General features: G+C 40.8%; 1 protein-coding gene across 1 annotated transcript in view; it reads right to left on the reverse strand.

Moving 5' to 3' along the window:
* Positions 1 to 336: 336 nt before the first annotated feature.
* Positions 337 to 21,235, reverse strand: part of csmd3b (CUB and Sushi multiple domains 3b) — a 2,345,756-nt gene continuing 2,324,857 nt past the window's right edge. Inside the window, exons 67-69 of the mRNA XM_063066157.1 lie at positions 19,637 to 19,724; positions 3,775 to 3,910; positions 337 to 2,366 (exon numbers count right to left, since the gene is read on the reverse strand). Of these exons, the coding sequence (XP_062922227.1) occupies positions 2,207 to 2,366; positions 3,775 to 3,910; positions 19,637 to 19,724 (384 nt within the window). The 3' untranslated portion in view covers positions 337 to 2,206. The remainder of the gene's footprint in view (positions 2,367 to 3,774; positions 3,911 to 19,636; positions 19,725 to 21,235) is intronic.

Here is a 21,235-nt window from a genome sequence, read left to right on the forward strand (position 1 = left end):
GTGGAAAAAAAAACAAACAGCTGAAAACTCTCAGCAGGTCAGGCAGCATCTGTGAAATAAGAAGCAGAGTTAACGTTTCGGCTCAAATGCTCTTCACCAATTACCATTGACCCACAAAGAACAGTTTTAAAATAAATCATGGAGTTGACATATACTTGCAGGAACAGCAAAATAGCCCACGTCAACAACATTTACAAAAGCATTGAGCCATTTATTTTTTACAATGTATTGAAAATTTACATCATAGATTCATACATTTTACAAACTCTTTTTCATAAAAATATATTTCTTTACAAAAGAAATTTTTATGCATCTAATCATAATAAACATGATACAGAAGAGTAAGGAGGTTGTACATGAAATTTCTTTCAGGTACAGTTTAATATTTATTCTAATTTTGTGGATGTACTTTGTTTATTGCAGTCATATGTGGGTACAAACTTGGGTGAGCAGGAATATATGATTCAATTTAAAGCAAAATAATTTCTGTTGATTTGACAATAGCTTAAGATGCACTGTGAAATTCGTATATTTCAATGTAATCAATTCTTGTGATTAAAGATAATTGGATCTTCAAGCCAAAAGGCTGGTCTTGAACCAGGAAGTAAACCACTCAAAGGGCATTTTAGGAGCACAATCTTGGCTGCAATTAATTTTTGGTAGGCACAATGCAAACATTACAGTTACAGCAATAGTAATATCTTCAGTTAGTGGATAATCCTTCCAGAAAAATTAAACAAATTATTTTATTTTGATTGTACTTTTTTAACTTTACATGCGAGTGCTTTTTTTTATCACAGTGGTAATAATCTTTTGCACGTAATGAGTTGAGCTTCAGAGTGTGACCAGCTGTTCAATAGCGATGAAAAGTGGAGACTTATCACTTCTGCAATGCTTTGTATGGCATGGCTCTACCCGTTAAGGCAAATGTTAAAGAAGGTGACCAATAGGAGTGTAAGGTGTCATGTGGAGTTTGGCTGCCATTATAACAGTAGAATAAACATCTGATACCAAGATGAACTCCCAGATATATCACGATCATCCATGCAAGAGATACATTTCTTGACTCTCGTTGATAAACAGACTCAGAATTCATTAACATCTACTGTGCAGATGTACAACGTAAAAACAAATACATTTTCTTCATAAAGAATGGTCAAGGCAAACAACTGATTTAGGTGATATCCCCTAGTACTGTAGACTATAATCTGATGTATAAAACTCCAATCAGATTTAATCAGGTGTGTTTGATCTAATTGCCATAAATTTGTAACCATAATACCATATCGATAATGCAAAACGCTTGACATCCACACCATAAATCACCTAATGTTGAAAGGGTCTGGATGAACTGTTGTAAGCACGTACATAAGACCATAACTTTATTAGATAATAAATAAGATGGTATGTTGCAATAAAAAACACAATAGAATAATTAAATAATAATGAAGCATGCAACACATCGTGCATATGCGTCTTTTGAAAATTATATAGTATAAATATTCTTCATTTTATTCTGTGGCGAGAATTCAATATTTTGTACGAAGAATACCAATTTAAATCAAAAAAAGGTGAAAAATTAAATAAATGAAAAGATTTTTCTTGGCAATCAAAAAAGACTGTTAGTGTTCCATAGAAATCTGTTTAGTGAGGATCACACTGGCCGCTTTATACTCAAGTATTCAAAATCAGTTTTGCAGTGGTACCTTATAAATTTTTCTTTTTACACTTAACACTAGAAAGCAAAACCTGTAATAATGTTACTATACAGTACTTCATGGTCTTTGTTACATATTCAGTGTCCCAACCTTCATGCCAAATCCTAGCCCCTATTGTTTGTCACATTGAAAACAGTGGTTCAATGCTCCTCAAGTATCTGTAGTTTTCTTCTGAGAGAGTACTTAGGTTTTATTTTGAAAAAATTGTGGCTAAGCACTCTTAGAGTGCAGCTAAAGTTGCTGAAAAGCTCTCCAGTGACAGAAGGAAGAGCATATCTGTTCCAACTGGGCGAGCCATGAAATTGTGTTCGTTTCCTTTTCTGGTTCTTCAGATAAATCTGGTACATTAAATTCCTGAAAAATGTGCTTTAAATAGCAGTGAACCAAATGTGCATTGTACATAAGTTGGTTTAGTCAAAATCTAGATGTCCCAAGGATGCAAAGCGCTAGATGTTTATCAGGCTATGTAATCAAACCAAGTTTCTGCCTTATACCATTGTACAGACGGTGTTGAGATTGGGATCGAATCGAACTGCCTTGCCTTCTGCTGATTTTGCACTTGTGTCATACATTGGATTTTCAAAAGCTGCTTGACCATTATTATTTTCATGTACAGAGCAGCCGGTGTACTGTGTCTTGGGAGCAGTCCTGAAGAAAAAGAAATAACAGCATTGAATCTAAGTCCTTGGCAAAATATCACGAGAATAGAATCAAACAGCACAAATAGAATATCAGTGAGATCCGATGTAGATTGGGAGACTGCATCACCTCCTCTACTGCCATGATGAGACCACACTCAGGTTGGAGGAGCAACACCTTATATTCTGCCTGGGTAGCCTCCAACTTGATGGCATGAACATCAATTTCTTGAACTTCTCGTAACTGCACCCCCCCCCCACCATTCCCATTCACATTTTCCTCTCTCGCATTTTCCTTACCTGCCCAACACCTCCCTCTGGTGCTCTTCCCCCTTCCCCTTCTTCCATGGTATTCTATCCTCTCCTATCAGATTCCCTCTTGTCCAGTCCTTTATCTCTTTCACCTATCAACTTCCCAGCTCTTTACTTCAACACTCCCCTTTCCCATTTCATTTATCACCTACCATCTTGTACGTCTTCCTCCCCTTCCCCCACCTTCTTGATCTAACTTCTCTTTTTTTCCAGTCCTGATAAATGTCTCAGCCCGGAACGTCGACTGTTTATTCTTTTCCACAAATGCTGCCTGGCCTGCAGAGTTCCTCCACAATTTGTGTGTGTTACTTGGATTTCCAACATCTGCAGATTTCCTCATCTTAGCACAAATAGAAGTTTTGGCCATCATACCTTAATCAGTTTCCTGAAATATCTACCATTTAATTCCACTCTATTGTTGATGCTCAAGGTCGACAAAATTTAGTTTTTAAAAGAATATATCCAATTTCTTTTTCAAGTTTCTATTAAATCTTCATCTGGCACACTTTTTGGGAATTGATTCCAGTTCGTAACCATTCATTGCATGAAGTAATTTCTTATTTCCTTACTCTGATTTTAACCTTTTTTTACCAATCATAATATTGAAAGTGTTTCACAATTACTTTTTTGCAATATTTTTTACAATGATCACTCAATGTAAAGCATAATTATAAATGAGCAGAGGAATTAATTTCCACATTGATTTTCTTGTTACTAGTTCTATAGGAATTAACACTTCTCTATATTCAATAAATATTATTTCCAAGGGATTGTCAGCTGTGTTTTTAAGAATCGTTTCTGAAATTTTGCCATATCTTTACCATGATCTAAGGGAACAACAACTGCTTATGACTTCAGTCATAAATTATTATCAATAATAAATCTCATTTATCAAAATTACATAGTTCCTTTTTCTGGGGTGCAAGGCCAGTCCCACTGCATTAAGCTTTGGGTGCTCTCTTCAGTGGAATACTGGATTCTCTGGGCCTTTACACTAAATCTATGTGGGGTCTCCAGACTGTATATCAACCTTGAATAAATGCACGTTGAAGAAGTTCAAGCTTAAAATTGATTTTAATCATGACAAAATGTTGGATGAGACCTACCTTTGTTTATAAAGGTAAAACCCAAATCCTGCAAATATAAGAGCAAAAAAAGGCACAAGGATGGCGATGGCAACAGAGCTACTATTTGTACCATGTGGTTGATTGGGGAAATTCGAGCCTTGACTTGAGTTCAGACCTGTAGGCAAAGATATACATATCAGTCACAACAGAGCATCAGAGAAATTACACAGTCAGAAATATTCATATTCTAACCTCCACATTCCTTCTCATTCCTGTGGGAAATTAGATTTTGGCTTCACTTATTCCCTGCCAAATTGTACTCCTTCTCCTCCCTCCATCTTCTTACTTTGGCTTCTTCCCCTTCCTCTTCAGTCCTGATAAAGGGTCTCAGGTTAAAATGTGGTTGTTTATTCCTCTCTGTAGATGCTGACTGACCTGTTGAGTCCCTTCAGCATTTTGTGTGTGTTACTCTGGATTTCCAGCATCTGCAGAATCTCTTGTGTTTTATTAGGTCCAAGTTTTCTTAACTAGGTAAAATTGTCATTCCAGAATTAAAAAAAAGGTTTTAACATCAGTTTTTATTGCTGGATTATCTTAATACCAATAATCAATCAGGAGTCATCTTTTCTTTAATCACTTTGATTGATGAGATAGTGTTCACTAATGTAGCTACTGTTTTTGATCTACACTTGACTTTTAGATTAGTTTCTTTTCATTTTGTAACATTTAAGATTATGTAGATTGCATGTATTATTGCAGAGATAATTGAAATGAATAATTTGTACTAAAGTAATTCTGCTGAGCTTTTTAAAATTACTATCACCATGGTTGAGTAATTTATTGAGTTTGCTCAAGGGTCAGTGTAATTGTCAAAAGTAATAGTATCCTGTTTAAATGAACAGCAAGTCTTGCATTCAAACTTTTATCTTCTTCAAATGATAGTTTATGCCACTGGTTTAGATGAAAGCAGTTTTTTTACGGACATGACAAGCCATTAACTTCAAATATCAATGTTTGCTAAATTACTATTTAAATGAAAGTATAGTTTGCTCAAAATAACCCTATTTTAAGAAGTTTTATGCCACAGTCTCCCTTAGTTCTTCAGCTTGAATCTTGAGCCAATTTTTTTTTTGGTCCTTAGAAATTAATGCTTTGTGACAGTTGGTAGAGATATGATGGCAAGTCATTGGGGATATTTACGGCAGAAGTTGATAGATTTTTGATTAGTCGGGGTGTGAAGAGAGACAGAGAGAAGGCTGGAGATTGGGGCTGAGAGGGAAAATGGATCAGTTATGATGAAACGACAAAGCACACTCATATCTTATGGTCTAAAATAATAATTTAGAATTATCATAGCTCACTAGTACATCGTAATTTAGAATAAATCTATTTTGCAATTAGCACAAATAAGTTAATAAAAACATTTGCAAGTTATCATCATTTTAAAAGGTATCATGTTTTCCTTCAACATAAAAGATGTTTAAAACAACTCAAAATAGGAAACCAACTGAACTTGGACCATAAGACAGAGCAGAATTAGACTATTTGTCCCTTCAAGTAGGCCTCACCATTCCATCATGGGTGACTTATTATCCCTTTTAACACCTGCCTTCTCCCTGTAACCTTTAACACCCATACTAATCAAGAATCTATCAAACTCAACTTTAAAAATTCCCGATGACTTGGCCCGCACAGCTGTCTGTGGAAATGAGTTCCACATATTCACCACTCTCTGGCTAAAGAAATTCCTCCTTATCTCTGTTCTAAAGGGACATCCTTGTATTCTAAGGTGAGGCTGTGATCTCTCCCTTGTATTCTGAAGCTGAGACTTCTCGTCTTAGATTCCTCCACTACTGGAATCATCCTTTTCAAGTTCACTCTATCTAAATTTTTCAGTATTCAATAGGTTTCAACGCTATCCCCTTCATTCTTCTAAACTCCTATGGGTACAGGCCCAAAGCCATTAAATCTCCTCATGCATACAACCTTTCATTGCCAGCATCAACCTCTGCTGGATCCTCTATAATGCCAGCAGATCCTTTCTTTGATAAGGAATCCAAAGGTGCTCACAATACTTCAAAGGTGGTCTGACCAATGCCTTATAAAGCCCCAGCATTACATCCAGTAACTTCTGCAAATTACCCTGCAGAGAAGTGTTTCAATCGAGATAAATATGTGAAATCATATACCTTTGCAGGAGTGCCTGTTAATTCTCATATCAAAGGAAATTAAAGCCTCTCCACTCATTTTCTTTGTTGCAATGTATACTTAAATTTTCTACCTTTTAAGACCACTAGGTCAACTGCCTGCAGGTATCCTCAGGCCAATTATAAGGTAACTCCTCAGGGTGTGGGTAGTTTTCAGTTTGCCGCAGGCAAGTTTTGCTTTGAGCACTCTGCAAACTTTGCTCAGTAGATCCAGCTACAGTACAGCGAAACTTTCTTCTATTCTTATGCTTTTAATCATTGGCAACAATGTTTGAGCTGTGACAAAGCCTTCAAAGGGTCCAGTGCTTTGATGAGTTCACTTGAGGTGGTATTGTTATGCTGGGCGTGGCATGAAGATTTGGAAGATGTGATTATCAGATGAGTGTAGCATTAGACCCTTGCCTGATTCTGATGACTTAGAACTGAAGTTGGCAACAACTTGACTGTACTACCATCACACTTTGAGAGTAATGACTGACTGCAAACTCAGTCGGGAAAAAATAGATGAAACAAGATCGCAATTTATTGTCCAAATGCTGGTAGTGTTATTGATGTTTGTTTATTATTGTCACATGGAAATTGTGGTACATGGTGGTACCAATGACATAGAAGAGAGATATAGGAAATTAGGTAGAAAGCTGAAATAGGAAATAGAAAGAATAGCATAACTTGGCAAATAAATGGATGGATGAAGAATTGGTGCAGGGGACAGGGATTCAGATTTCTGGATCAGTGAAATCTCTTCTGGGGAAGGTATGAAGTGTACAAAAAGGAAGGATTACACTTGAACCCAAGGGGGCTCAAATATCCTTCTGGGATGGCTTGGTAGAGCTATTAGGGAGAGTTTGAACTCATTTGGCAAGGGGATGGATAGGGCTGAAAATGGGGCAGTTGGTATACAAATAGATGCAGTGTGTAGTGAGGCTGTGAAGAAGGACAAGCAGATGAGAGGGCAACACTGCAGTCAGTGGGATGAGTTGAAGAGTAACAGGGAGCCAAAATCAAAAAGGGTGATGAATACAGGACTGAAGGTGTTATATTTGAACGCATGCAGATAATGGAATAAGGATTTTGTAAACAACAGGAATTCTGCAGATGCTGGAAATTCAAGCAACACACATCAAAGTTGCTGGTGAACGCAGCAGGCCAGGCAGCATCTCTAGGAAGAGGTACAGTCGACGTTTCGGGCTGAGACCCTTTGTCAGGACTAACTGAAGGACTAGCTCTTCCTAGAGATGCTGCCTGGCCTGCTGCGTTCACCAGCAACTCTGATGTGTGTTGCAAGGATTTTGTATGTAGTTAGAGGTTGGCAGGTATGATGTAGGTATCTGCGAGCAGTGACTAAAAGAAGATCATAGTTGGGAACTTAACATCCAAGGATATACATTGTATCAAAAGGACAGATGGGTTGACAGACGGGTTGGCAGAGGGGATGGGGTGGCGCAATTGGTTAAAAAAAAAATGAAATCAAATCATTAGAAGGGGTTGACGTAGGAGTGGATGATGTAGAAGTCTTGTGGGTAGAGTTAAGAAACTGCAAGGATAAAAAGACCCTGATGGGGTTATAAACAACCAGGACATGGGATACAAATCATAACAGATTAAAAAAAGCATGTAAAAAGGGCAATGTTGTAATAAACATGACAGATTACAGTATACAGCCAGATTGAGAAAATCAGGTTGGTGTTGGTTCACAAGAGAAGGAACTTGTAGAATGCCTAGAAGATGTTTTTTAGAGCAGCTTGTGATTGAGCCCACTAGGGGAATGGCAGATCTGAACTGGGTGTTATGTAATGACCCAGGCTTGATTGGGAAGCTTAAGGTAAATGAAACCTTAGGAGGCGGTGATCATAATAAGATAGAATTCAACCGGTAGTTTGTGAAGGAGAAGCTAAAGTTAGATGGATCAGTATTACAATGGAGTAAAGGCAGTTACAGAGGCATGAGAGGGGAGCTGTCCAAAAGTGATTGCAAGGGGACACTAGCAGGTATGACTGCAGAACAGCAACAGCTGCTGCTTTTGAGGGAAATTGGGAGGCACAGGAAAGATATATCCCAAAGAGGAAGAAGTATTCTAAAGGGAGAATGAGGCAATTGTGGCTGACAAAGAAAGTCAAAGACATCATAAAAACAAAAGAGAGAGTATATAATGGAGCAAACATTAGCGGGAAGTTAGAGGATTGGGAAGCTTTTAAAAACTAACTGAAGGCAAATAAAAATCCCATAAAGAGAGAAAAGTAAAACATGAAAGAAGCTCGCCAATAATATAAAATAGGATAAAGAAGTTTTATCTGTTATAAAAGGAGTAAAAGAAAGGCAGAAGTGGATATTGTACCGCAGGAAAGTTACGCTGGAGTGGTAGCAATGGGGGACAAGGAAATGGTAGACAAACTTAAAAAGTATTTTGTATCTGTCTTCACTGTAAAAGACGGTAGCAGGATGCCAAAAATGTCAGAGTGTCAAGAGACAGAAGTTGAGTGTCATTGCTATTAGTAATGAGAAGATGCTTGGGAAGCTGAAAATTCTGAAGATAGATAAGTCACCCAGACCAGATGGACTACACCCCAGGGTTCAGAAAGAAGTAGTTGAAGAAACTGTGGAGGCAATAATAATGATCTGTCAAGAGTCACTAGATTCTGGAATTGTTCCTGAGGACCAGAAAATTGCAAATGTCACTCCACTCTTCAAGAAGGAGTAAGGCAGAAGGAAAGAAATTCTACGGCAGTTAGCCTGATTTCAGTGGTTGGAAACATGTTGGAGTCTATTAAGGGTGAGGTTTCAGGATACTTGGAGGAACACTATAAAATAAGCCACACATGAAGTTGCTTAACTAAATAAGAGCCTATGTTATTATGGGAAAAAATGGACAGAAGATTGGCTGCCTGGCAGGAAGCAAACAGAAGGAACAAAGTAGACATATTCTGGTTGGCTGCCTATGACTACTGGTGTGCCTCATGAGTTGGTGTTGGGACAGCTTCCTTCACATTGCATGTCAGTGATTTGGATGAACACATTGATGGCTTTGTGGCTAAGTTTGAGGGCAATATGAAATAAGTGGAAGGGCAGGTCATGCTGAGGAAGCAGGGTGTCTGCAGAAGGACTTTGAAAGATTGGGGGAATGGGCAAAGAAGTGGCAGATGGAGCATAATGTTCATGCGCTTTGGCAGAAGAATGAAGGCAAGGATTATTTTCTAAATGGGGAGAAAATTCAAAAATCAGAGGTATAACTTTCAGGTTGAGTCAGTGGTAAGGAAGGCAAAGGCAATGTTGGCACTCATTTCAAGAGGACTAGAACACAAAAACAAGGATGTAATGCTGAGGCTTTATTAGGCATTGGTTAACCGGACTTGGAATATTGTGAGCAGTTTTGGGTCTCTTATCTAAGAAGGGATGTGTTGGCATTGGAAAGGGTCCAGAGGAGTTTCATGAAAATGAGCCGAGGAATACATGGGTTAATATATGAGGAGTTTTGGATGGCTCTAGGCCTGTACACACTGGAGCTTAGAGAAATGAGGGGGGAAACCTATTGAATACTGAAAGCCCTGGATACAGTGGATGTGGAGAGGATGTTTCCTACAGTGGGGGAGTCCAGGAACAGAGGGCACAGCCTCAAAATTGAGGGATGTCCATTTAGAACAGAGATGAGGAAACATCTCTGTACAACTCTTTGCCACTGATGGCTATGCAGGCCAATTCATTGGGTATATTTAAGGCGGAGGCTGATAGTTTCTTGACAAATCAGGGCACCAAATGTTACAGGGAGATGGCAAGAGAATAGGGTCGGGAGGGATAATATATCAGCAATGATAGTATGATGGAGCAGACTAGAAGGCCATATGGACTAATTCTGCTCCTGGATCTTATAGTCAAATGTACCAAAATACACTGAAAAAGCTTGTCTTGTGTACTGTTAGTATTGATCAATTCGTCACACAATGCATTCAAGTAGAACAACGTAAAACAATAGCAAATAAATATTGTGTAATATCATTTCCAGTACACAGGTGTAGAGCAGAATGAAATAGTTGTTACTCCAGATCCAATGCAACATATAAAATACCCACCAGGATAAAAAATACAATAATAAAAAGAGAATACAATAAATATAAATGCATTAGATAACTTATATACATAGATTGGTTATCTGTACGGGTGTGTCTGTACATAAGAAAAAGATAAAGTAGTGGTGGAGGAGTGGGATAATGGGTGGAGGTGTAGATCAGCTTTGCTGCTCGGGGAAAGTAATTTTCGAGTCTGGTGGCCCTGGCGTGAATGCTGTGTAGCCTTCTCCCTAATGGGAGTGGGAGCTATGAACACCTGATAAAGTGCAGGGCAAGTAAACGATAAAGTGCAAGATGATAGCAAGGTAGATTTTTAAAATTCTATGATAATAAAACAAACTGCAGGAAACATCATCTGGTCTGGTTGAGATCAGTTAATTGACCACTTTAGTTGAAGGGAAGTGAAGTGAAGTCAAGTTTATTGTAATTTAACTATATACAAGTATATAAAATATATAAACAAATAATGTATTAAAAATGAGTCAGGCTGTAAAGCACAGTAATAGACATAAAACACATCACACAATAACTTATGAAGGTAAGGATAAAATCTACAGATGAATCTTGCATAAATAACAAACTAAAGTGCATAAATTAAATACTGTAAGGTATAGAACAGATTAACCAATGACACTTCAAAAGCAATGTTGCTGGGAGTTCAGAAGCCTAACAGCCTGTGGGAAGAAACTGTTTCCCATCCTGACCGTTCTTGTCATTCTGCATTGGAGACTCCTGCCTGATGGTAGAAAGTCAAAGAAGATGCTGGATGGATGGGTGGGATCCTTGATAATACTGAGGGCCCTGCATAATACCGTCTGATGCTCGGCTGCTCCCATACCAGATGGAGATGCAGCTTGTCAAGACACTCTCAAAGTGAAACTGCAGTGGTGCCATTTTACATGAAGCTAATGTTCTACACCTATTGACTAGCATGCTTTGAAGGAGTGAGGGAATGAGGGAAAAATGTAAACCACTCAGAAGATGGCTTACGTTTATTTTGTATAAACATGTATATTATATTTTAATATTTTTATATACAGATCTGTGCAAAAGTCTTAGGTATATGTGTGTATATCTATCTATCTATCTATCTATCTATCTATCTATCTATCTATCTATCTATCTATCTATCTATCTATCTATCTATCTATCTGTATAGCTAGAGTGCCTAAGACTTGTGCACAGTACTGTAGTAATTTTATGTTTTTACAAAATTCTGCTGCTGCAGAAAAACATATTTCCTGACATATGTGAATGATGCTTTATGTGATTCTGATATGAGTCTCTACTGTGGACTGAGTGGGAGATAAGAATTTCTTAAAATTCTTAAAGATTTTACTTTATGATGTGAAAACTGTCCCAGTAATTTTTTTCACTTTTCCGCTGCTACAGATTTGACTTAACTTCTGGCCTGAAATGTGGATAAGTGGTACAATCAGCTGTATGTCTGAATCTAATGGATTATACCTCATCATCTGAGATTTGAATGTAAGAGATATGCGTGGAAACTGGATTGATTTCACCCTTTCTGGTGTTTTTATGTCTTGCAAGGACACAAACAAATACCAGCCCCCAAAAAATGGGAGACTGGTTAAAAATCAAGGAATGTAACTTCTGAAAATTTTCTACGGAAGGAATTCATCTTTAATGACACACTTTCCTGACAGAAACTATCACAGAAATAGAGGAACAAATCATAGACACATGAGATTCTGCAGATTCTGGAAATGCTGAACAACACACACAAAATGCTGGAGGATAAGCAGGGCTGGCAGCATCTCTGAAGGAAAATGAACAATTGACATTTCGAATTAAGACACTTCGTTAGACCACTGAAACATCAACTGCTCATTTCCCTCCAAAGATGTTGCCTGATCTCCTGATTTCATAGAAACATAGAAACATAGAAAATAGGTGCAGGAGTAGGCCATTCGGCCCTTCGAGCCTGCACCGCCATTTATTATGATCATGGCTGATCCTCCAACTCAGAACCCCGCCCCAGCCTTCCCTCCATACCCCCTGACCCCCGTAGCCACAAGGGCCATATCTAACTCCCTCTTAAATATAGCCAATGAACTGGCCTCAACTGTTTCCTGTGGCAGAGAATTTCACAGATTCACCACTCTCTGTGTGAAGAAGTTTTTCGTAATCTCAGTCCTAAAAGGCTTCCCCTTTATCCTCAGACTGTGACCCCTTGTTCTGGACTTCCCCAACATCGGGAACAATCTTCCTGCATCTAGCCTGTCCAATCCCTTTAGGATTTTATACGTTTCGATCAGATCCCCCCTCAATCTTCTAAATTCCAACGAGTACAAGCCCAGTTCATCCAGTCTTTCTTCATATGAAAGACCTGCCATCCCAGGAATCAATCTGGTGAACCTTCTTTGTACTCCCTCTATGGCAAGGATGTCTTTCCTCAGATTAGGGGACCAAAACTGCACACAATACTCCAGGTGTGGTCTCACCAAGGCCTTGTACAACTGCAGTAGTACCTCCCTGCTCCTGTACTCGAATCCTCTCGTTATAAATGCCAGCATACCATTCGCCTTTTTCACCGCCTGCTGTACCTGCATGCCCACTTTCAATGACTGGTGTATAATGACACCCAGGTCTCGTTGCACCTCCCCTTTTCCTAATCGGCCACCATTCAGATATTAATCTGTTTTCCTATTTTTGCCACCAAAGTGGATAACTTCACATTTATCCACATTAAATTGCATCTGCCATGAATTTGCCCACTTACCCAACCTATCCAAGTCACCCTGCATCCTCTTAGCATCCTCCTCACAGCTAACACTGCCACCCAGCTTCGTGTCATCCGCAAACTTGGAGATGCTGCATTTAATTCCCTCATCCAAGTCATTAATATATATTGTAAACAACTGGGGTCCCAGCATTGAGCCTTGCGGTACCCCACTAGTCACCACATGCCATTCTGAAAAGGTCCCGTTTATTCCCACTCTTTGCTTCCTGTCTGCTAACCAATTCTCCACCCACACCAATACCTTACCCCCAATACCGTGTGCTTTAAGTTTGCACACTAATCTCCTGTGTGGGACCTTGTCAAAAGCCTTTTGAAAATCCAAATATACCACATCCACTGGTTCTCCCCTATCCACTCTACTAGTTACATCCTCAAAAAATTCTATGAGATTCGTCAGACATGATTTTCCTTTCACAAATCCATGCTGACTTTGTCCGATCATTTCACCGCTTTCCAAATGTGCTGTTATCACATCCTTGATAACTGACTCCAGCAGTTTCCCCACCACCGATGTTAGGCTAACCGGTCTATAATTCCCCGGTTTCTCTCTCCCTCCTTTTTTAAAAAGTGGGGTTACATTAGCCACTCTCCAATCCTCAGGAACTAGTCCAGAATCTAACGAGTTTTGAAAAATTATCACTAATGCATCCACTATTTCTTGGGCTACTTCCTTAAGCACTCTAGGATGCAGACCATCTGGCCCTGGGGATTTATCTGCCTTCAATCCCTTCAATTTACCTAACACCACTTCCCTACTAACATGTATTTTGCTCAGTTCCTCCATCTCACTGGACCCTCTGTCCCCTACTATTTCTGGAAGATTATTTATGTCCTCCTTAGTGAAGACAGAACCAAAGTAATTATTCAATTGGTCTGCCATGTCCTTGCTCCCCATAATCAATTCACCTGTTTCTGTCTGCAGGGGACCTACATTTGTCTTTACCAGTCTTTTCCTTTTTACATATCTATAAAAGCTTTTACAGTCCGTTTTTATGTTCCCTGCCAGTTTTCTCTCATAATCTTTTTTCCCCTTCCTAATTGAGCCCTTTGTCCTCCTCTGCTGAACTCTGAATTTCTCCCAGTCCTCAGGTGAGCCACTTTCTCTGGCTAATTTGTATGCTTCTTCCTGCTGAAGACTCAGTGTTTCAAGAACAGCTTCTTCCCCACTGCAACATACACAGGTCATACACATCAATGGAAGGGAATAAACAGGCAGGACCTTTGAGACAAGTCCTTTCATGAGGACTGGAAAGGAAGGGAGCAGAAGCCAGAATAAGACGATGGGGAGGGGAGGGGGAGGAGTATAAACTGGAGGGTGGTAGGTGAGACGAGGCAAGGGGAAAGATGGAAGGATGGGGGGGTGTGAAGTAACTAGCTAGAAAGAGATAGATGGAAGAGGTGAAAGACTGAGGGAAGAAGAAACTCATAGGAGAGAGCAGAGGACCAAAGGAGAAGGAGAAAGTGGAGGACAACCAGAGGGAAGTGATAGACAGGTGATGAGGAACAAAGAGGTGAGAGGTGACCCAAAATGAGGAATGGAAAAAGAGAAAGAGAGAGGGCAGAGGATTTCTGTTAATTCTTCCCCCCTCCCTCCTTTCTTTTTTCATTCCTCATTCTGGTTACCCTCTCACGCTCACTGTTCTTACATATCCATCACTTCCCTCTGGTTCCCCTCCTCCTTCTCTTTCTTCCACGGTCTACTAATCTCTGCCCTCAGCCTGCTTCTTCAAGAGCCCTTCAGCTCTTCCACTTACTCTGCTGCCAGCCTCCTACTCCATCCCACTCCCCCAGCCACCTTCCCCCTCACTTAGTTCCACTTCCCCCTCCCCTACCCTCTTATTCTGGCTTCTGCCCGCTTCCTCTCAAGTCATGATGAAGAGTCTCCTCCTGAAACGTCAATTGTTTATTCCTCTTCACAGATACTGCCTGACCTACCGAGTTAACATAGAAACATAGAAAATAAGTGCAGGAGTAGGCCATTCGGCCCTTTGAGCCTGCACCGCCATTTATTATGATCATGGTTGATCATCCAACTCAGAACCCTGCACCAGCCTTCCCTCCATACCCCCTGATCCCCGTAGCCACAAGGGCCATATCTAACTCCCTCTTAAATATAGCCAATGAACTGGCCTCAATTGTTTCCTGTGGCAGAGAATTCCACAGATTCACCACTCTCTGTGTGAAGAAGATTTTCCTAATCTCAGTCCTAAAAGGCTTCCCCCTTATCCTCAAACTGTGACCCCTCATTCTGGACTTCCCCAACATCGGGAACAATCTTCCCGCATCTAGCCTGTCCAATCCCTTTAGGATTTTATATGTTTCAATCAGATCCCCCCTCAATCTTCTAAATTCCAACGAGTACAAGCCTAGTTCATCCAGTCTTTCTTCATATGAAAGTCCTGCCATCCCAGGAATCAATCTGGTGAACCTTCTTTGTACTCCCTCTATGGCAAGGATGTCTTTCCTCAGATTAGGGGACCAAAACTGCACACAATACTCCAGGTGTGGTCTCACCAAGGCCTTGTACAACTGCAGTAGTACCTCCCTGCTCCTGTACTCGAATCCTCTCACTATAAATGCCAGCATACCATTCGCCTTTTTCACCGCCTGCTGTACCTGCATGCCCACTTTCAATGACTGGTGTATAATGACACCCAGGTCTTGTTGCACCTCCCCTTTTCCTAATCGGCCACCATTCAGATAATAATCTGCTTTCCTATTTTTGCCACCAAAGTGGATAACTTCACATTTATCCACATTAAATTGTATCTGCCATGAATTTGCCCACTCACCCAACCTATGCAAGTCACCCTGCATCCTCTTAGCATCCTCCTCACAGCTAACACTGCCGCCCAGCTTCGTGTCATCTGCAAACTTGGAGATGCTGCATTTAATTCCCTCATCCAAGTCATTAATATATATTGTAAACAACTGGGGTCCCAGCACTGAGCCTGGCGGTACCCCACTAGTCACTGCCTGCCATTCTGAAAAGGTCCCGTTCATTCCCACTCTTTGCTTCACGTCTGCTAACCAATTCTCTATCCACATCAATACCCTACCCCCAGTACCGTGTGCTTTAAGTTTGCACACTAATCTCCTGTGTGGGACCTTGTCAAAAGCCTTTTGAAAATCCAAATATACCACATCCACTGGTTCTCCCCTATCCAGTCTACTAGTTACATCCTCAAAACATTCTATGAGAGTCGTCAGACATGATTTTCCTTTCACAAATCCATGCTGACTTTGTCCGATGATTTCACCGCTTTCCAAATGTGCTGTTATCACATCTTTGATAACTGACTCCAGCAGTTTCCCCACCACCGACGTTAGGCTAACTGGTCTATAATTCCATGGTTTCTCTCTCCCTCCTTTTTTAAAAAGTGGGGTTACATTAGCCACCCTCCAATCCTCAGGAACTAGTCCAGAATCTAACGAGTTTTGAAAAATTATCACTAATGCATCCACTATTTCTTGGGCTACTTCCTTAAGCACTCTGGGATGCAGACCATCTAGCCCTGGGGATTTATCTGCCTTCAATCCCTTCAATTTACCTAACACCACTTCCCTGCTAACATGTATTTCGCTCAGTTCCTCCATCTCACTGGACCCTCTGTCCCCTACTATTTCTGGAAGATTATTTATGTCCTCCTTAGTGAAGACAGAACCAAAGTAATTATTCAATTGGTCTGCCATGTCCTTGCTCCCCATAATCAATTCACCTGTTTCTGTCTGTAGGTGACCTATATTTGTCTTTACCAGTCTTTTCTTTTTAACATATCTATAAAAGCTTTTACAGTCAGTTTTTATGTTCCCTGCCAGTTTTCTCTCATAATCTTTTTTCCCCTTCCTAATTGAGCCCTTTGTCCTCCTCTGCTGAACTCTGAATTTCTCCCAGTCCTCAGGTGAGCCACTTTTTCTGGCTAATTTGTATGCTTCTTCTTTGGAATTGATACTATCCCTAATTTCTCTTGTCAGTCACGGGTGCACTACCTTCCTTGATTTATTCTTTTGCCAAACTGGGATGAACAATTGTTGTAGTTCATCCATGCAATCCTTAAATGCTTGCCATTACATATCCACCGTCAATCCTTTAAGTGTCATTTGCCAGTCTATCTTAGCTAATTCACGTCTCATACCTTCACAGTTATCCCTCTTTAAGTTCAGAACCTTTGTTTCTGAATTAACTATGTCACTCTCCATCTTAATGAAGAATTCCACCATATTATGGTCACTCTTACCCAAGGGGCCTCTCACGACAAGTTTGCTAATTTACCCTTCCTCATTGCTCAAAACCCAGTCTAGAATAGCCTGCTCTCTAGTTGGTTCCTCGACATGTTGGTTCAAAAAACCATCCTGCATACATTCCAAGAAATCCTCTTCCTCAGCACCTTTACCAATTTGGTTCACCCAATCTACATGTAGATTGAAGTCACCCATTATAACTGCTGTTCCTTCATTGCACACATTTCTAATTTCCTGTTTAATACCATCTCCGACCTCACTTCTATTGTTAGGTGGCCTGTACACAACTCCCACCAGCGTTTTCTGCCCCTTAGTGTTATGCAGCTCTACCCATATCGATTCCACATCTTCCCGGCTTATGTCCTTCCTTTCTATTGCGTTAATCTCATCTTTAACCAGCAACGCCACCCCACCTCCTTTTCTTTCATGTCTATCCCTCCTGAATATTGAATATCCCTGAACGTTGAGCTCCCATCCTTGGTCACCCTGGAGCCATGTCTCTGTGATCCCAACTATATCGTAATCATTAATAACAATCTGCACTTTCAATTCATCCACCTTGTTACGAATGCTCCTTGCATTGACACACAAAGCCTTCAGGCGCTCTTTTACAACTCTCTTAGCCCTTATACAATTATGTTGAAAAGTGGCCCTTTTTGATGCTTGCCCTGGATTTGTCGGCCTGCCACTTTTACTTTTCTCCTTACTACTTTTTGCTTCTACCCTCACTTTACACCCCTCTGTCTCTCTGCACTCATTCCCATCCCCCTGTTGTGAACTAACCTCCTCTCGCCTAGCCTCTTTAATTTGATTCCCACCCCCCAAGCATTCTAGTTTAAAGTCACCTCAGTAGCCCTCGCTAATCTCACTGCCAGGATATTTGTCACCCTGGGATTAAAGTGTAACTCGTCCTTTTTGTACAGGTCACGCCTGCGCCAAAAGAGGTCCCAATGATCCAGAAACTTGAATCCCTGCCCCCTGCTCCAATCCCTCAGCCAAGCATTCATCCTCCACCTCATCGCATTCCTACTCTCACTGTCGCGTGGCACAGGCAGTAATCCCGAGATTACTACCTTTACAGTCCTTTTTCTCAACTCCCTTCCTAGCACCCTATATTCTCCTTTCAGGAACTCTTCCCTTTTCCTACCTATGTCATTGGTACCTATATGTACCACGACCTCTGGCTCCTCACCCTCCCACTTCAGGATATCTTGGACTCGATCAGAGATATCCTGGACCCTGGCACCAGGGAGGCAAACTACCATCCGGGTCTCTGAACTGCGTCCACAGAATCGCCTATCTGACCCCCTTACTATCGAGTCCCCTATCACAACTGCCCTCCTCTTCCTTTCCCTACCCTTCTGAGCAACAGGGCCAGACTCTGTGCCGGAGGCACGGCCACTGTCGCTTCCCCCGGGTAAGCTGTCCCCCCCAACAGTACTCAAACAGGAGTACCTGTTGTTAAGGGGCACAGCCACCGGGGTACTCCCCATCACCTGACTTTTCCCCTTCCCCCTCCTAACCGTGACCCACTTGTCTGCCTCCCGTGGTCCCCGGTGTGACCACCTGCCTGTAACTCCTCTCTATCAACTCCTCACTCTTCCTGACCAGACGAAGGTCATCGAGCTGCAGCTCCAGTTCCGTAACGCGGTCCCTTAGGAGCTGCATCTTGATGCACTTGGCGCAGATGTAGTTCTTCCTGAATTTTGAGTGTGTTGTGAAGAAGTGGAGGGTTTCCTAGTGAAGTTTGAAGATATTACTCCCTTCAGCCCTTTGGCACTTGGGGTCATAATCTTCTAGGCCTGGAGAGCAAAGTGTGCATTTTGTAGTTAGCAAAATATTGCATCTACGACGAGATAATATATTCTCCCGTTGTAGATGCAGCATGAAAATAATTGTTTGTTGAATGTTTGTTTAACTGGATCCCAATAACAGGAAAGGGGGTTCTCATCAATTCAGAGGGACGGTAGAACGTTGAAATCCTCACCAGTAACACATACACAGCAGAATTTATTCAGTATTCATAGATAAAATGTGGTAACTTAACTGCCACCTAGAGAAAAAAAACATTTGTTCATTTCTGAATTTATGGCACAAGTAAATGGATTATTGAGAGGGTAACCTTGGAATGGTGCAACGTTATAAAACCAGCTGCCTAATGAAGTGATAAGATTTGAGATTAATCCGTCCCATGGTATGATCTTCTATTGTGGTAAATCATTGAACCGTGATAAGAATTGAATTGAATTGAGAATGAACACAAACTGCTGCAGAGGGTAGCTCTTTATTTTCTTCTTTCACTCACTGGCAGCAAAACATATCAACACCGAAACTGTTGTCTGCAAATCATATTTAGACTCTTAACTTCTCCCAAAACACCTGATTTATAATCAGAAGTAAGGGAGATTTGTGATCTTTATATTTTCCAAATCATAAAACATCAAACATAGACGACTACAGCGCACGATGTTTTGTCAACTTTTTAATGTGCTCTAGAATCAGTCTGACCCTGCCCTCTCTCAAAGCCCTTCATTTTTCTATCATCCATGTGCCTTTCTAAGAACTTCTTAAATACGCTTTATTTTTCTGCCTCTACCACCATTCCCAGCTAAATCATGTTGTCTTACCCAGCCGCTGGACTCCAAATTGTCCATAATCTTCACCTTGTATAAATCCTTGAAAGACATATGTGGCACCATCAGGTTCAGCAGATACCTAATTAGAAAATAAATGGAAACATTTATCACTAATTATGATTAAGAGTGGTGATGAAGGACTTCTAAATTTTCAACTACAGCAGAGAAAAACTGAGGAAAATGTATCCAGATGAATTATCTCATCTTTTGCTGTAGTTCTTTTTTCGTTATTATTTAACGGCCACATGCTGAATGATTTACAAAAATAGGTGTATGCCAGTGCTAATGGACCATAAAACTTCCTCCCACTTGAGGTGCAGAATTATAAGTTTTACATTCTCCAGACACTGTTATAAACCAATAGAAATAAATCAAAGCCTTTCTTGGCTCCTGCATTAATAATGTGAATTCATTCTGATGTATTGACACTGAAGATCGTAATGTGTGTACCATTTCAAAATTACAGAATGAAATAATCCAAGTGGGCTTAATATTCTTGGTTACTTCTTATGACCTGCTGAAACTGGTAGAGATATTTTATGGCTTAGTGTTGATTGTCCCTGAAAAATACTTGGACAGAGGAATTTTCTTTTAAGGATGCTGAGGTAATTCTACCATCCATGAGGACTACAACTATGTTGTGGTTTGGAGGCCTGTGTGCCTCAATGACCCAGAGGAATATGTTGGCTGGAGTCAGGGCCTTATGCTATGGCTTTCGGCAGGGTCACCCATGCTAAACAGGTCAAAGGGTGGAGGCCAGACTAAAGTGTGGTCCACTGGTCCTCCAGGTTCAGGGGTTCAGCTCAGGGCTACCAACCTTGATTGATCAAACAAAACTGTTATGGAAATAACAAGAAAGAATCCACAAGACCGTAAGGCATAGGGGCAGAATTAGGCCATTCAGTCTATTGAGTCCACTCCGCCATTTAATCATGGCTGATCCCAATCAACCCCATACACCTGCCCTCTCACCATATCCCTTCATGCCCAACCAATGGGGAATCTATCAACTTCTGCTTTCAACATACCCATGGACTTGGCCTCCACTGCTGTCTGTGGCAGAGCATTCCACACTCTCTGGGAAAAGCAGTTCCTCCTCATCTCCGTCCTAAACCTACTCCCCCGAAACTTGAGGCTATGTCCCCTTGTTCTAGTCTCACCTACCAGTGGAAGCAACTTGCCTGCCTCTATCTTATCTATCTCTTTCATAATTTGATATGTTTCTCTAAGATCTCCTCTCATTCTTCTGAATTCCAGCGCGTACAGTCCCAGGTGACTCAATCTCTCCTCATAGTTTAAACCCCCTCACCCCTCATCTCTAGAACCAACCTGGTGAACCTCCTCTGCTTTGCTTCCAAAACCAGTATATCCTTCCTCAAGTAAGGAGACCAGAAATGCACGCAGTACTCCAGGTGCAGCCTCACCATTCCTCCCTTACTTCAGTTCTAAAAGGTTGCCCTTCTACATCTGAGAGTGACGACATTCCTGGGTCTCCACCTAGAACTTGTATGACTGACAGTGGTAAAAACTGAGCTACTGATGTGATGAAGGAAGCCCTAAACACCGCCAGAGATGGAAAACTTTCACCGC

This window comes from Mobula hypostoma, chromosome 1 (assembly GCF_963921235.1).
Source record: "Mobula hypostoma chromosome 1, sMobHyp1.1, whole genome shotgun sequence".
Lineage (NCBI taxonomy): Eukaryota > Metazoa > Chordata > Chondrichthyes > Myliobatiformes > Myliobatidae > Mobula > Mobula hypostoma.